This window comes from Macaca nemestrina, chromosome X (genome assembly GCF_043159975.1).
Source record: "Macaca nemestrina isolate mMacNem1 chromosome X, mMacNem.hap1, whole genome shotgun sequence".
Taxonomy (NCBI): Eukaryota; Metazoa; Chordata; class Mammalia; order Primates; family Cercopithecidae; genus Macaca; species Macaca nemestrina.
Window position 1 is genome coordinate 69,378,867 of NC_092145.1, and position 16,709 is coordinate 69,395,575.

The 16,709-nt window shown below is 36.3% G+C and overlaps 1 protein-coding gene across 2 annotated transcripts in view; it reads left to right on the plus strand.

Moving 5' to 3' along the window:
* LOC105488016 (POF1B actin binding protein) overlaps positions 1–16,709 on the plus strand; it is a 111,524-nt gene that overhangs the window by 87,903 nt on the left and 6,912 nt on the right. Inside the window, exon 16 of one of the 2 annotated variants that reach the window (XM_011751666.2) lies at positions 14,317–14,431. In XM_011751666.2, coding sequence (XP_011749968.2) covers positions 14,317–14,431 — 115 coding nt within the window. Of the gene's footprint in view, positions 1–14,316; positions 14,456–16,709 lie in introns of those variants that run through there. The other variant, XM_011751665.2, reaches the window with a different exon arrangement.

Consider the following 16,709-nt stretch of genomic DNA (forward strand, 5'->3'; position numbering starts at 1 on the left):
GACTTAACTGTCCTAAATATGTATGCATCCAATATTGGAGCATAACATCTGCATACAAACAGATTTGTAAAAGAAGTTCTTTTGGACCTATGAAAAAACTTAGGCAACCACAAAATAACAATGGGAGACTGCAACACCCCACTGACAGCATGAGAGAGATCATTAAGGCAGGAAACTGACAAAGGAATTTGGGGCTTAAATTTGACACTCAACCAACTGGACCTAATAGACACCTACAGAATAATCCACCCAAACATATTCTAATATTGAGCATATGCTTGACCATAAAGTAAACCTCAATAAATTTTTAAAAATCAAAATTATACCAAGCATATGCTCAGACCACAGTGCAATAAAAATAGAAATCAATACCGAGAAGATATCTCAAAACTGTGCAATTACATGGAAATTAAACAACTTGCTCCCAAATGACTTTTGGGTGAACAACAAAATCAAGAAAGAAATAAAAAATAATTTCATTGAAATTAATGAAAATAGAGAAATAACATATCAAAATAATTGGGATGCATCCAAAGCAGTGTTAAGAGGAAGTTTACATCACTTAACACCTACAACAAAAGTTAGAAAGTTCTCAAGTTAACAATTTAATATTACACTTAACAGAACTAGAAAAATAAGAACAAACCAAATCCAAAGATAGCAGATGAAAATAACTAAAATTAGAAAAGAACTAAATGAAATTGAGATGCAAAATTCATACCAAAGATCAATGAAACCAAAAGTTGGTACTTTGAAAGAATAAAAAAGACCAATTGAACACTTAGCTAGATTAACAAAGAAAAAGATAAGTTTCCACTAAGCACAATCAGAAATAAAAAAGATGGCTTTACAACCAATCCTACAGAAATACAAAAGGTCCTCAGACTATGATGAAAACCTCTATAACACAAATTGGAAAATCTAGAGGAAATGGATCAATTCATGCAAACATATACCCTTCCAAGATTGAACCAGGAAGAAAGTGAAAACTTGAACTGAAAAATAATGAATTCTAAAATTGAATTAGTAATTTAAAAATCCTTACAAAACAACAACAGAAAAAGCCCTGAACCAGGAGGATTCACAGGTAGATACTACCAGACATACAAGGAAGCATTGTTATCAATCCTACCATTAACTATTCCAAAAATAGAGGAGGAAGGAGTCCTCCTTAACTCATTCTATGAAGCCAGTATTATCCTGATACCAAAATCTGGCATAGACACAATGAAAAAAGAAAATTTCATGCCAATAACCATGACAAACATGAACACAAAAATCACCAACAAAATACTTGCAAGCCCAATCCAGCAGTACAACAAACAGTTAATTCACCACATTCAAGTAGGCTTTATTCTTGGGATTCAAGGTTGGTTCAACATATGCAAATCAATAAATGTGATTCACCACATAAGCAAAATTGAAAACAAAAGAGCATGTGATTATCTTAAGTGATGCAGAAATAGCTATCAATAAAGTCCAACATCCCTTCATGATAAAAACCCTCAAGAAACTAGGCGTCAAAGAAACATACCTCAAAATAATAATAGCCATCTATGAGAAACCCACAGTCAGTAGCATACTGAACACACAAAAGCTAATCAAAATTACTATTCTCATATCATATAAAACGAGTTTAAACCCACAACAATCAAGAAAGACAAAGAAGGGCATTACATAATGATAATGGGTTCAATTCAACAAGAAGACTTAACTGTCCTAAATATGTATGCATCCAACATTGGAACATAACATCTGCATACAAACAGATTTGTAAAAGAAGTTCTTTTGGACCCATGAAAAGACTTAGGCAACCACAAAATAACAATGGGAGACTGCAACACCCCGCTGACAGCATGAGAGAAACATTCTTCTTCAGAACGGGAACAAGACAAAGATGTTCTCTCTAACCCTCCCATTCAACGTAGTATGGGAAGTCCTAGCCAGAGCAATCAGACAAGAGCAAGAAATAAAAGGCATCCAATTAAGAAAAGAAGTCAAACTCTCTCTCCTTGCTAATAGGATTCTATACTTAGAAAAGACTAAAGACTCCACCAAAAGTCTCCTAGACCTAGTAAATGTCTTCAGTAAAGTTTCAGAACACAAAACTAATGTAAAAATTCAGTAGTATTTTCTTTTTTTTTCTTTTTCTTTTTTTTTTTTTTGAGATGCAGTCTGGCTCTGTCGCCCAGGCTGGAGTGCAGTGGCCAGATCTCAGCTCACTGCAAGCTCCGCCTCCTGGGTTTATGCCATTCTCCTGCTTCAGCCTCCCGAGTAGCTGGGACTACAGGCACCCGCCACCGCGCCCGGCTGGTTTTTTGTGTTTTTTTAGTAGAGACGGGGTTTCACCGTGTTAGCCAGGATGGTCTCGATCTCCTGACCATGTGATTCGCCCGTCTCGGCCTCCCAAAGTGCTAGGATTACAGGCTTGAGCCACCGCACCTGGCCAGTATTTTCTTTAATTCTTTTTAATAATTCTTCTTCTTCTTCTCTTCTTCTTCTTCTTCTTCTTCTTCTTCTTCTTCTTCTTCTTCTTCTTCTTCTTCTTCTTCTTCTTCTTCTTCCTCTTCCTCTTCCTCTTCCTCTTCCTCTTCTTCATTTTTTTTTGATGGAGTCTTGCTCTGTCACCCAGCCTGGAGTGCAGTGGCATGATTCCAGCTCACTGCAACCATTGATTCCCAGATTCAAGTGATTCTCCTGCATCAGCCTCCAGAGTATCTGGGATTACAGGCATGCACCACCACTCCTTGCTAATTTTTGTATTTTTAGTACAGACAGGGTTTCACCATGTTGGCCAGTCTGCCCCTTGGCCTCTCAAAGTGCTGGGATTACAGGCATGAGCCACCATGCCTGTTTTTTTCTTCTTTAACTTTTATTTTATGTTCAGTGGTACAAGTGAAGATTTGTTACACAGGTAAACTTGAGTCACAGAGGTTTGTTGTACAGATTATTTTGTCACCCATGTATTAAGCTTAGTATCCATTAGTTATTCTTCCTGATCCTCTCGCTCCTCCCACCTTCCACCTTCTGAAAGGCCAAGTGTGTGTTGCTCCTCTCTACATGTCCATGTGTTCTCATCATTTAGCTCCCACTTATAAGTGAGAACATGCAATATTTGGTTTTCTGGTCCTGTGTTAGTTTGCTAAGAATAATGGCCTCCAGCTCCATCCATGTCCCTGAAAATGATATGATCTTGTTCTTTTTTATGTGTGCGTAGTATTCCATGGTGTAAATGTACCATATTTTCTTTATCCAGCCTATCATTGATGGGCATTAGGTTGACTCCATGTCTTTGCTATAGTGAATAGTGCTGCAATGAACATACACATGTATACATCTTTACAATTGAATGATTTATTTTGCTTTAGGTATACACCCAGTAATGAGATTGCTGGGTTGAATGGTATCTCTGTCTTTAGGTCTTTAAGGAGTTGCTACACTTTCTTAATGGCTGAACTAATTTACACACCTCCAACAGTGTATAAGTGTTCATGTTACTCCACAACCTCACCAGCATCTGTCATTTTTGACTTTTTAAATAATAGTCAATCTGACTGGTGTGAGATGGTATCTCATTGTGGTTTTGATTTGCATTTCTCTAATGATCAGTGATGTTAAGCTTTTTATAATATGCTTGTTGGTCACATATACATCTTCTTTTGAAAAGTGTCTGTTCATGTCCTTTGCCCACTTTTTTTTAAGGGGTTGTTTGTTTTTTTCTTGTAAATTTGTTTAAGTTCCTTACAGAAGCTGGATATTAGACCTTTTTCAGATGCATAGTTTGCAAAAAATTTTTGCCCATTCTGTAGGTTGTCTGTTTACTCTGTTGATCGTTTCTTTTGCTGTGTCCAGGATTAACTCCTGGACACATACACCCTCCCAAGAGTGAACCAGGAAGAGATTTAATCCTCTAACAGACCAATAATGAGTTTTGAAATTGAGGCAGTAATAAATAGCGTGCCAAACAACAACAACAAAAAGGCCAGGACTAGGCGGATTCACAGCTGAATTCTACCAAAGATACAAAGAAGAGCTGGGACCATTCCTGCTGAAACTATTCTATAAGACAGAGGAAGAAGGACTCCTCCCTAGCTCGTTATATGAGGCCAGCATCACCCTGATATCAAAACCTGGCAGAGATACAAAAACAAAATGAAAATTTCAGGTCAATACCCTTGATGAACATCAGTGCAAAAATCCTCAACAAATACTGGCAAACAAAATCCAGCAGTTCATCAAAAAGCTTACCCACCATAATCAAGTAGGCTTCATCCCTGGAACACAAGGTTGGTTAGACATATACAAATTAATAACTGATTTATCACATAAACACAACTAAAGACAAAAAACACATGATTATCTCAATAGATGCAGAAAAGGCTTTCTATAAAATTCAACATCCATTTATGTTAAAATTTCTCAATAAACTAGGTATGGAAGGAACATACCTCAAAATAATACGAGCCATGTGTGAAAAAGCCACGGCCAACATCATACTGAATGGGCAAAAGCTGGAAGCATTCCCACTGAAAACCAGCACAAGAAAAGGATGCCCTCTCTCACCACTCCTACTGAACATAGTATTGAATGTTGAACATTCAAGTACTGAACAGGGCAATCAGGCAAGAGAAAGAAATAAAGGCATCCAAATAGGAAGAGAGGAAGTCAAACTATCCGTGTTTGCAGATGACATGATCCTATATCTAGAAAACTCCACAGTCTCAGTCCAAAAGTTTCTTAAGCTGATAAACAACTTCAGCAAAGTCTCAGGATACAAAATCAATGTGAAAAAGTCACTAGCATTCCTATCCACCAACAAATATCAAGCAGAGAGCCAAATCAGAAACGACCTCCTATTCACAATTGTCACAAAAAGGAATACAGCTAACTAGGGAGGTGAAAGATCTCTACAAGTAGAACTACAAAACACTGCTCAAAAAAAAAAAAAAAAAAACATCAGAGATGCCGCAAAGAAATGGAAAATGATTCCATGCTTATGGATAGGAAGAATCAATATTGTTAAAATGACCATACTGCCCAAAGCAATTTATAGATTCAATACTATTTCCACTTAACTATCTTTGACATTCTTCACAGAACTACAAAAAAAACTTTTAAAATTCATATGGAACCAAAAAAGAGCCCATACAGCCAAGGCAATCCAAAACAAAAAGAACAAAGCTTGGGGGCATCACACTACTCAACTTTAATTTATACTACAGGGCTACACTAACCAAAACAGCATGGTACTGGTACAAGAACAGACACATAGACCAATGGAACAGAATAGAGAACCCAGAAATAAGGCCACACACCTATAACTATCTGATCTTTGACCAAGGTTTCAAAAACAAGTAATGGGGAAAGAATTCCCTATTCAATAAATGGTGCCAGGATAACTGGCTATCCATATGCAGAAGATTGAAACTGGACCCCTCCTTACACTATATGCAAAAATTAACTCAAGATGAACTAAAGACTTAAATGTAAACTCCAAAACTATAAAATTCCTGGAAGACAATCTAGGCATTACCATTCAGGACACAGGCACAGACAAAGATGTAATGACGAAGATGTCAAAAGCAACGACAACAAAAGCGAAAATTGACAAACGGTATCTAATTAAACTAAAGAACTTCTGCTGAGCAAGAGAAAATATCAAGGGAGTAAACAGACAACCTACAAAATGGGAGAAAATATGCACTAACTCTGTATCTGACAAAGTTCTAATATGCAGAATCTGTAAGGAACTTAAATCAACAAGCAAAAAAAAAAATCATTAAAAAGGGGCAATGGATATGAACATACACTTCTCAAATGAAGACATACAAGAAACCACCAAACATGAATAAAATGCTTATCATCACTAATGATCAGAGAAATAAAAGTAAAACCACAATGTGATAACATTTCACACCAGTTAGAATGGCCATTATTAAAAAGTCGATAAACAACAGGTGCTGATGAGGGTGCAGATCAAAGGGAATGCTTATGCACTGTTGGTAGGAATGTAAATTAGTTCAGCCACTGTGGAAAGCGGTTTGGAGATTCCTCAAAGAACTACGAGTTTACCATTTGACCCAGCATTCTCATTTCTGGGTATATACCCAAAGTAAAAAAAAATCATTCTACCCAAAGACACATGCACCTGCATGTTCATTGCAGTGTTATTTCAAAATAGCAAAAACATGGAATCAACCCAGGTGCCCATCAATGTTGGACTGGAAGAAGATAATGTGGTATATATACACCATGTAATACTGTGCAGCCATAAAAAAAATCACGTATTTTGAAGTAAAATGAATGCACCTGGAGGCCATTATCCTATATAAAACTAACAGAAGCAGAAAACCAGGTAGTGCATGTTCTCACTTAAATGTGGGAGCTAAACATGGGATACTCATGGGCATAAAGATTGGAACAGTAGACACTGGGGACTACTGGAGGGTGGAGAGATGGCAGCAGGCAAGGGCTGAAAAACTATGGGTACCATGTTCAATACTTGGGTGACAGGGTCATTCATACCACAAACCTCAGCATCATGTAAACTTTTGTAACAGACTTGCACTTGTACTCCGTTTTCTGAAATATAAGTTGAAAAATAAACAAAATACAAAAATTTTCTATTGCCTGCTTTCTTCCCTCCTTTTATGTGTCAGTATTTCTTCTTTATTCGCATGTTTTATAATTTTATTTTGAAAATTAGACATTTTGAAGAATATGCTGTAGCAACTCTGGATACTGATCCCTGTTCCCACACCCCCACCTCTTGCTAGGGGTTGTTTGCATGATTATGTACTTAGTACTTTCCCTAAACTAATTCTTCAAAGTCTTTTGTTTTCTCCAAATTGTTTATCTTCTAGTGTCCCTGTTCAGATTTTTTTCTCTTGTTTTATTTTTTTATTTTATTTTGTGTGTGTGTGTGTGTGTGTGTGTGTGTTTGTTTTGGTTTTTTTGCTTTTTCCCTTCTGACTGAACTACCCAGAGGATGCCCCAAAGCTTGCATAAGCCACCTAGTGGTAAAAAGTTGTGCTTATGACACCTTACTCAGTTATATTTTTACACTATTGGATATATGTGTGGCTTGGGAGCTGCCATCACAGTTCAGGACATTTGCATTTTTTTGACCCACATTCAGCCAGAGACTAGTGTATTGGAAGCTCCCTCCTTGATTGCACATGAGAGCGTGCAGCCTTGGGCATGCACATGGTTGGCCCGACTGCCATGTATGAACCTGATTTTATTTGTAGCTTGGCTTCCTAGGAATTGCCCCTGGACCAGAGCAACTTTTTGTTCAACAATTTGTTAGAGGTTACATTTAAGCCCCTTGCGCCAGTGAGTCATGTGACCTGTGTTGATGGTATGTCCACCTTGTGACATGCTTTCATTTCTTCCCCCAATTTCTGCTCTGCATGCGCCTGAGTGGTTGTGGCCTAGCATATGTGCGTAGCTTTCTTGACTCCCATAAATGACTGTGATCCCAGGAGGACTCTTTTTAGCCATCTCTTTTCCTATTTATCTTCAGGCTGCTCTGCCATTTTGCTTGTATTCTAGAGCCTCCAGCCTCTTCTTAATTGCTCTCCACAAAGTCCATCGGTATTTTCAACAATGTTCTTAGATGTGGATTTTTACATTATCTGTTTCAAATGAAGTCAGTCCCATCACACAGAGCTGCATAGCATTTGTACTTATAGACAGCCTGTATTAGTTCGTTTTCATGCTGCTGATAAACATATACCTGAAACTGAGAACAAAAAGAGGTTTAATTGAACTTAACAGTTCCACATGGCTGGAGAGGCCTGAGAATTATGGCGGGATGTGAAAGGCATTTCCTACATGGCAGTGGCAAGAGAAAATGAGAAAGATGCAAAAACAGAAACCCCTGATAAACCCATAAGATCTCATGAGACTTACTCACTATCAAGAGAATAGCACAGGAAAGACCAGTCCCCATGATTCGATTACCTCCCCTGGATCTCTCCAACAACACGTGAGAATTCTGGTAGATACAATTCAAGTTGAGATCTTGGTGGGGAGACAGTCAAACCATATCATTGCCTTTCAACCTGGGAAGAATCCCTGTGCTACTGCACCAGAACTGGAGCAGGTACCCACTTTTTCCAGTGACAATCTGTTCTGTCAGTGGACATTGAGGGGAGGTGGCAGCCTGTGGTCTCCTTGGCTTGCTTCTGTCATTGTGGAATCTCTGACCAAGGAGTATGTTGGATAGAGTTGATCTGGAACCCAATATTTTCAGCCTGCCATGTCTGCTATAGAGTTTCCATTCTAAAAGTGGGGGACAGGGTAGAAGAAGAGAGTACGACTTCTCAACCACTCTTGCCCGAAACAGGAGCTTAGGGATAGGAGGTAGTTGGACGAAGCAGGTCATGGCTCAAATATCATAGTCTTTCAATGTTCTTAACAAGGTTTAGTAGATTTTCTTGAATATTTTTCTATTTGCTGTCCTCCCTTAAATGAGTTCCAGAGACTTAAAATGATTAATTTTTTTAAATATGCAGTTTATTTTAACCAGTGAAATCATCAAATAATTGTTTTATTGTAGGGAGGGTCTGTCAAACTCCTTACTCCTCTATTCTCAAAATCCCAAACGCAAACGTAAGTTTTTATTGTTTGATCTGTTAAAATGATGAATTGCTGATTTTTGAATATTAAACCAACCTTTTGTTACTGGGATAAATTGTGCTAGATTAATGTAGTATCCTTTTTATAAATTGCTAGATCCAATTTGCTCAAATTTTGTTAAGGATCTGACACCTGTATTCACTAGTGATATTAGCCTGTACATTTCTTTTCTCATGATGCCTCTGACTGCTTTGTCACCAGAGTAATGCTGACCTCATACAATGAGTTGAGAAGTATGCCCTACTATTTTATATTTTGGAAGAGTTTATGTAAGATTGATATCATTTATTTGTTAATTTTTTGGTAGAGATAACTAGTAAAGTCATCCTGGACTGGAGTTGACTTTGTGTGAAAGCATCTAATTGCAAATTCAATTTTAAAAATTGACCCATACTTATTCAGATTATCTATTTCTTCTTTAGTTAGCTTTTTTAGTTTGTAGCTCTCGAGGAATTTGTGCATTTCATCTAAATTGCCAAGTTTTGGCATAAAATTGCCATAATATTTCTTTATTATTCTTTCAAAGACTGTAGGACCCATAGGGATATCCCTTCTTTCTTGATATTGGTAAACTGTATGTTCTTTTTCTTTGCTAACCAGTCTGACTAGAGTTGTGTTAATTTAAGTTGATATTCTTGAAGAATCAGCTTTCAATTTAATTGATTTTCCTATACTGTTTCTCTCTTTCCTATTTCACTGATTTCTTCTCCTATCTTTGTTTTTTCTTATGTTATTTTCCACTTACTTTTCTGTTTCTTTTCCAGTTTCAAAACCTGGAAACATAGGTCATTGATTTTAGACCATTCTTCTTTTGTAATATAAACTTTGAATGCTATAAATTTCTACTTAAGCACTATTTTAGCTGCATCCCACAATTTTGATAAGTTATATTTTCATTTGCATTCAGTTCAAAATATTTTCTAACTTTCCTTTTAATTTGTACTTGGATCTACCGGTTTTTCAGATTTGTATTTTTTGGTTTCCACATATTTGGGGATTTCATCTATATATTTACTAATTTTCTTTCTACTTATATCAATTATCTTGAAAGGCATGCCAAAATCTCCAACTCTAATTGTGGATTTGCTTATTTCTCCTTTCAGTTCTATCAGTATTTGCTTCATGTATTTTGAATTTCTGCTGGGAGGTACATAAACATTTAGGATTGTTATGTTTTATTGATGAATGAACATTTAGGATTGCTACATCTTGTTGATGAATTGACACCTTTATCATTATAAAATCACCCTTTATCTGCACTAATGCTTCTTGTTCTGAAGGCTACTTCATCTGATATTTATATAACCACTCCAACTTTCTTTTGATTAGAAATTGCATGGTACATATGTTTCCATCCTTTTACACTAATCTATTAGTTTGCTTGTTGGTAAAGTGTTAAGGATTGTATGGTTTTTGTAAATAGCACATGTAGTTGGGTCTTGAGTTTTTATCTAATTTAACAATCTTTGCTTTTTAATTGGAGTGTTTAGGCCATACATATCTATATGGAGAGATTTAAATTTACTTTCTTGCTATTTGTTTTCTATTTACCTCACATTTTCGTTCTTTCTCTTTTCCTCTCTTCTTTTGGATTATTTCTTCATGTTTCGTTTAATCTATTTTATTAGCTTATTAGGTATACTTCTTTCTTTTGATTGCTGTAGGGTTTATAATATTCTTCTTTAAGTGATCACTGCTTATTTTCCAATAATATTAGATCCCATCACATGTAGCATAACAACTTTGTAATAATCAACTTCCATTTCCCCTTCATATGACTAATATGACTTTCACTATTTTTATCATATATACTTATTTTACATATATCATTAGCCCCTAAATACATTATTATTTTTGTTTTCAACAGTCAATTATCTTTTAAAGAAATATTAACAATAAGAAAAAAATATTTTAAATTCACCTACATATTAATCTTTTCTGGTACTATGTATTACTTTGGTCAAATTCAAATTTCTATCTTGTATCATTTTCCCTTTGCCTTAAAAACTTCTTTTAACATTTCTTATCATGCTTCTTTTCTGCTGAATGCTTCTTTTGGCCTTTTAAGTCTGAAAACAGTCTTTATCAATTCTTCATTATTCAAAAATATTTTTGTTGTGTATAGACGAGTAAGCTGGTCTTTTTTTTTATTTTTATTATACTTTAAGTCTAGGGTACATGTGCACAATGTGCAGGTTTGTTACATATGTATACATGTGCCATGTTGGTGTGCTGCACCCATTAACTTGTCATTTATATTATGTATATCTCCTAATGCTATCCCTTCCCCCTCGGGGCACCCCATGACAGGCCCTGGTGTGTGATGTTCCCCACCCTGTGTCCAAGTGTTCTCATTGTTTAATTCCCACCTGTGAGTAAGAACATGGGGTATTTGGTTTTCTGTCCTTGGAATAGTTTGCTCAGAATTATGGTTTCCAGCTTCATCCACGTCACTACAAAGGACATGAACTCATCCTTTTTTATGGCTACATAGTATTCCATGGTGTATATATCCCACATTTTCTTAATCCAGTCTATCATTGATAGACATTTGGGTTGATTCCAAGTCTTTGCTATTGTGAATAGTGACACAATAAACATACCTGTGCATGTGTCTTTATAGCAGCATGATTTATAATCCGTTGGGCATATACCCAGTAATGGGATGGATGGGTCAAATGGTATTTCTAGTTCTAGATCCTTGAGGAATCGCCACACTGTCTTCCACAATGGTTGAACTAGTTTACAGTCCCACCAACAGTGTAAAAGTGTTCCTAATTCTCCACATCTTCTCCAGCACCTATTGTTTCCTTTTTAATGATCGCCATTCTAACTAGTGTGAGATGGTATCTCATTGTGGTTTTGATGTGCATTTCTCTGATGACCAGTGATGATGAACATCTTTTCATGTGTCTGTTGGCTGCATAAATGTCTTCTTTTCAGAAGTGTCTGTTCATGTCCTTTGCCTACTTTTTGATGGGGTTGTTTGATTTTTTCTTGTAAATTTGTTTAAGTTCTTTGTAGATTCTGGATATTAGCCCTTTGTCAGATGGGTAGATTGCAAAAATTTTCTCCCATTCTGTAGGTTGCCTGTTCACTCTGATGGTGGTTTCTTTTGCTGTGCAGAAGCTCTTTAGTTTAATTTGGTCCCATTTGTCAATTCTGGCTTTTGTTGTCATTGCTTTTGGTGTTTTAGTCATGAAATCCTTGCTCATGCCTATGGCCTGAATGGTATTGCCTAGGTTTTCTTCTAGGGTTTTTATGGTTTTAGGTCTAACATTTAAGTCCTTAATCCATCTTGAATTAATTTTTGTATAAGGTGTAAGGAAGGGATCCAGTTTCAGCTTTCTCCACATGGCTAGCCAGTTTTCCCAGCACCATTTATTAAATAGGGAATCCTTTCCCCATTTCTTGTTTTTGTCAGGTTTGTCAAAGATCAGATGGTTGCAGATGTGTGGTATTATTTCTGAGGGCTCTGTTCTGTTCCGTTGGTCTATATATCTGTTTTGGTACCAGTACCATGCTGTTTTGGTTACTGTAGCCTTGTATATAGTTTGAAGTCAGGTAGCGTGATGCCTCCAACTTTTTTCTTTTGGCTTTGGATTTTCTTGGAAATGAGGGCTCTTTTTTGGTTCCATATGAACTTGAAAGTAGTTTTTTCCAATTCCATGAAGAAAGTCATTGGTAGCTTGATGGGGATGGCATTGAATCTATAAACTACCTTGGGCACTATGACCATTTTCCGATATTGATTCTTCCTATCCATGAGCATGGACTGTTCTTCCATTTGTTTGTGTCTTCTTTTATTTCGCTGAGCAGTGGTTTGTAGTTTTCCTTGAAGAAGTCCTTCACATCCCTTGTAAGTTGGATTCCTAGGTATTTCATTCTCTTTGAAGCAACTGTGAATGAGAGATCACTCATGATTTGGCTCTCTGTTTTTCTGTTATTGGTGTATAAGAATGCTTGTGATTTTTGTACATTGATTTTGTATCCTGAGAGTTTGCTGAAGTTGCTTATCAGATTAAGGAGATTTTTTTTTTACACTTTTTTTTAAAAAGTACTTTAACAATGTTGCTCTTCTGTCTTCTGACTTTCATTGTGACTGATAAGTTTTTTGTTAATCTTATGATTTTTGTTCTTTGAATAATGTCCTTTCTTCTCTGAGACTGTTTTTAAGATTCTCTTTAACTGGTTTTCAGCAATTTGATAATGATGTGCCTCTCTGTAGTTTTCTTCATGTTTCTTTTTTTCACATTCACTGAGCTTCTTGGATACATGTGTTTATAGCTTTACATCACACTTGGAAATAATTTGGTCATTATGTCTTCAATTATTTTTTTCTGCTGCCAATCCTGCAGGACTTTAATTATACATATATAAGGACATTTGATATTTTCCACAGTTATTTCATGCTTCGTTCATTTTTTTTCCATTTTCTTTTGTTTTATTTTAGATTATTTCTCTTGATGTATTCAAATTTATTGGTCTTTTTTTTTAATGCACTGCCTAATCTGCTGTTAGTTTACTGGTCTTTTTTTAAGGCAGTGCCTAATCTTCTGTTAATGCCATCTATATTTTTAATCTTTAGAAGTCCATTGTGGATCTTTTTTATATTCTCTATTTCTCTCCTCATTGTGTTCATGCTTTCCTCTAACTTCTTGAATATACATTGTATATTTTGCATTTTTGTAATAAATGCACATCTGCCTACTAATTTTTTATCAGTATTGTCTCTTGGTCTGTTTCTACTAATTTATATTTCTCTTCATTATTAGTCATATCTTCCATTGCATGACTATTCATTTTTCATTGAATGCCATGAATTGTGATTTTATATTGTTGAATTTTAGATTTTTGCTAGGGTATTACTTAAAATATTTGGGGTTTTGTTCTGAGAGGAAATTACTTGGAAACAATTTCATACATTCAAGCCTTGCTTTTAAGCTTTTTGAGAATAACCTGTACTTTGAGGCTAATTTTATCCCACTACTAAGGCAATATTCTGTGGTATCTATCTGATGGCCTCTACATCGGGAGAGCTTTTCACTCTGCTTAGTGGAACACAAAACATTACCAACCCTATGAGAGCTCCAAAAATTGCCAGCCTGCTCTTTTCTAGTCATTATTTCCTAAGTCTTGGTAGCTTCTCCACATATAGACACACTGATCCGTACTCACCCAAAGGTTCTTGGGAAAACCCCTACAGCTGTCCTGACCTCTGCCTATGTAGCTCTCTTCTGTCTGCTCCTGTGCCGCACAAACTCAGGGTGCCTTTGCCTATATTTATTCTAAACTTTATCATCTCATCTTGGTGAGACTGCTGGGATCTCTTTAGCTTCCTTTTCCTTATCCTGTGACCAAGAAAATCTCTCCAGGCAGTGAGCTAGGCACTTGTAGGGCCCATATCATTTGCTTCCCTTTTCTGGGGTCACTGTCCTGTGCTGCCAGTGGTCCATCATGGCCAGAAACAGAAGTCTCTCTATTTTATTTTCTTGAAAATAATGGTTGTACATCTTTGTCCATTGAAATTAGATTTTTTTTTCTTTTTTCAGTAACAGTTAAAAAGTCATTCAGAGCCAAATTGGCTTAATAAGGGCAATCAAACTAGGAGTGACTAAAAAGGAATGTAAGTTATTTTCTCATGCAGCCTGTAAACTCTTTTCTTGTCTACAGGTACAGGACACAATATCCAATCCTAGGCCTCCTGTATGATGACTACGAATATATACCACCGGGTAGTGAAACACAGACTATTGTGATTGAGAAAACAGAAGACAAATACACTTGTGTAAGTTCACTTGGACATTTTTAGCCCTATTTTGATTATATATGTACAGATTTTTTTCTTTTCTTTTTTCTTTTTTTTTTTCTTTTTTTTTTTTTTTTGAGACGGAGTCTCCCTCTGCGGCCCAGGCTGGAGTGCAGTGGCGCGATCTCGGCTCACTGCAAGCTCCGCCTCCTGGGTTCACGCCATTCTCATGCCTCAGCCTCCCGAGTAGCTGGGACTACAGGTGCCCGCCACTATGCCCGGGTAATTCTTTTTGTATTTTTAGTAGAGACGGGGTTTCACTGTGTTAGTCAGGATGGTCTCGATCTCCTGACCTCGTGATCTGCACGCCTCGGCCTCCCAAAGTGTTGGGATTACAGGCGTGATCCACCGCGCCCGACCGATTATATATGTACAGCTTTTTAAAATTGATGTAAAAAATCAAATGAACCAAAAACTTTTGAGTATTTTTTTCTCTTGGGATTTTCTGTTTCCATTATTGATACATAGTGGGAATTAAGAAATTTTGGAAAGATTCATACATAGGGCAATATAATTGATTATTTAAGCTATAATATAAATATAATTTTTGCCCCACAAAAGGAAGATAAACATTAGTGATATACTAATTTTATTTATTTTCTTGCCTAGCTCAGTAGTTATTGAATGGGTTCCATTCAAATTTTCCAAAAAAGTTTCCCTTTTTCTAAAGCAGGTAGCAAATGTCATAGACAATTATGAAGGCAACTGGAAAATGGAGAAGAGGCATGTTTCAATAGAATTGTCTTGCAATCTTGCATGTGGTACTTATTCCTGTGGATTTTACATATATATACACACACATGTATATACGTGTGTGTGTATATATATGTGTGTGTGTATATGTATATATATAATTAGGATTTAGAAAGAAGAGATGCTTCTAGCTTCCTCACTAGATTGTAACATCCTCCAGCTTTAAATCCCACAGTTATAGTGAGGCTGCTGAAGAATACTTTAAACATCATATACTCCAATATTTACTTTACCTTCTACAACATCCTCCAAAATGGCCAGGTGACATGGATCTTAGCATCTTTTAGGTGGTCCAATCCATTGCTAAGGGGACTGATTATTGAAACCTTCTTATAAAGGAATGAGAGCTACTTCTCTAAAACTTTCACATATTGCTCTATTAAGTTTTAAAGTAATGATCATCAAACAGGGGGTATATAGTTGTCCTTCAATATCCATGAGAGATTGGTTCCAGGATCCCCTGCAGATATCAAAATCTGTACATGCTCAAGTCCCTTATACAAAATGGCATAATATTTGCATATAACCTATGCACATCTTACTGTATACTTTAAGTCATTTCTAGCTAACGATACCTAATTCAATGTAGATTCTAAGTACATGTTATACTGTATTGTTTAGGCGGTAATAACAGTAAAAAAAGTTTGTACATGTTCATTACAGAAGTGATATTTTTCCTGAATATTTTCAACCCATCATTGGTGGAGAACCCATGGATACCAAGGGCCAACTATATATTCCCTAGCACAGTTGCTCTCTGCAGCAGCAATTTTGTACCTTAGGGGACATTTAGCAATGTCTAGAGACATTTTTGGTTTTCACAACCAGAGGGGTGGGTATTATTGGCATCTAGTGGTTAGAGAACTAGGATGCTGCTGAACATAATACAGTGTGAAGGACAGTCTCCCACAACAAAGAATTGTCCAGCCCCTGGTAAATAGTGTTGAGGTTGAAAAACTGCTAACAGAATGTTCTTGGGTTTTTTTCCTAATTATATACTCCTACACTGGTTCAAGAGATTCTAATAGTAAGCCACTGGTAGGGATCATAGGAATGTGTGATATCCTTCTGGTGAAATGAACAGAGAAAAGTTTGAGGATTCTAATTCTCAAATCATACTGATCTGACTTAAAACATTGTGAAAATGACAGCTTTTGACTTCTTATGATAAATTATCTACCTGTCAAACTACTGAGGTACTAAAAGTAGGCAAAACTAAATCTATGGCTATTAAATGAAGAAATGGTTATCCTTGTGGGGTGGATACTGATTAAAAGGAAGCATAAGGAGGGATTCAGGGTCTTAATAATGTTCTGTTTCTTTATCTGGGAGATGGTTGCGTATGCATGTTCAGTTTGGGAAAATTCATTTATTTGAATTCTTATGTCAATTTTTTCTACATGTTTATTATACTTCAATAAAAGCCTTAAAATGCTTAAGTATACTATGATGAGCAATAGACAAATATACAAATATCAATCAGGTATTCTGCAGAACCTTTTGA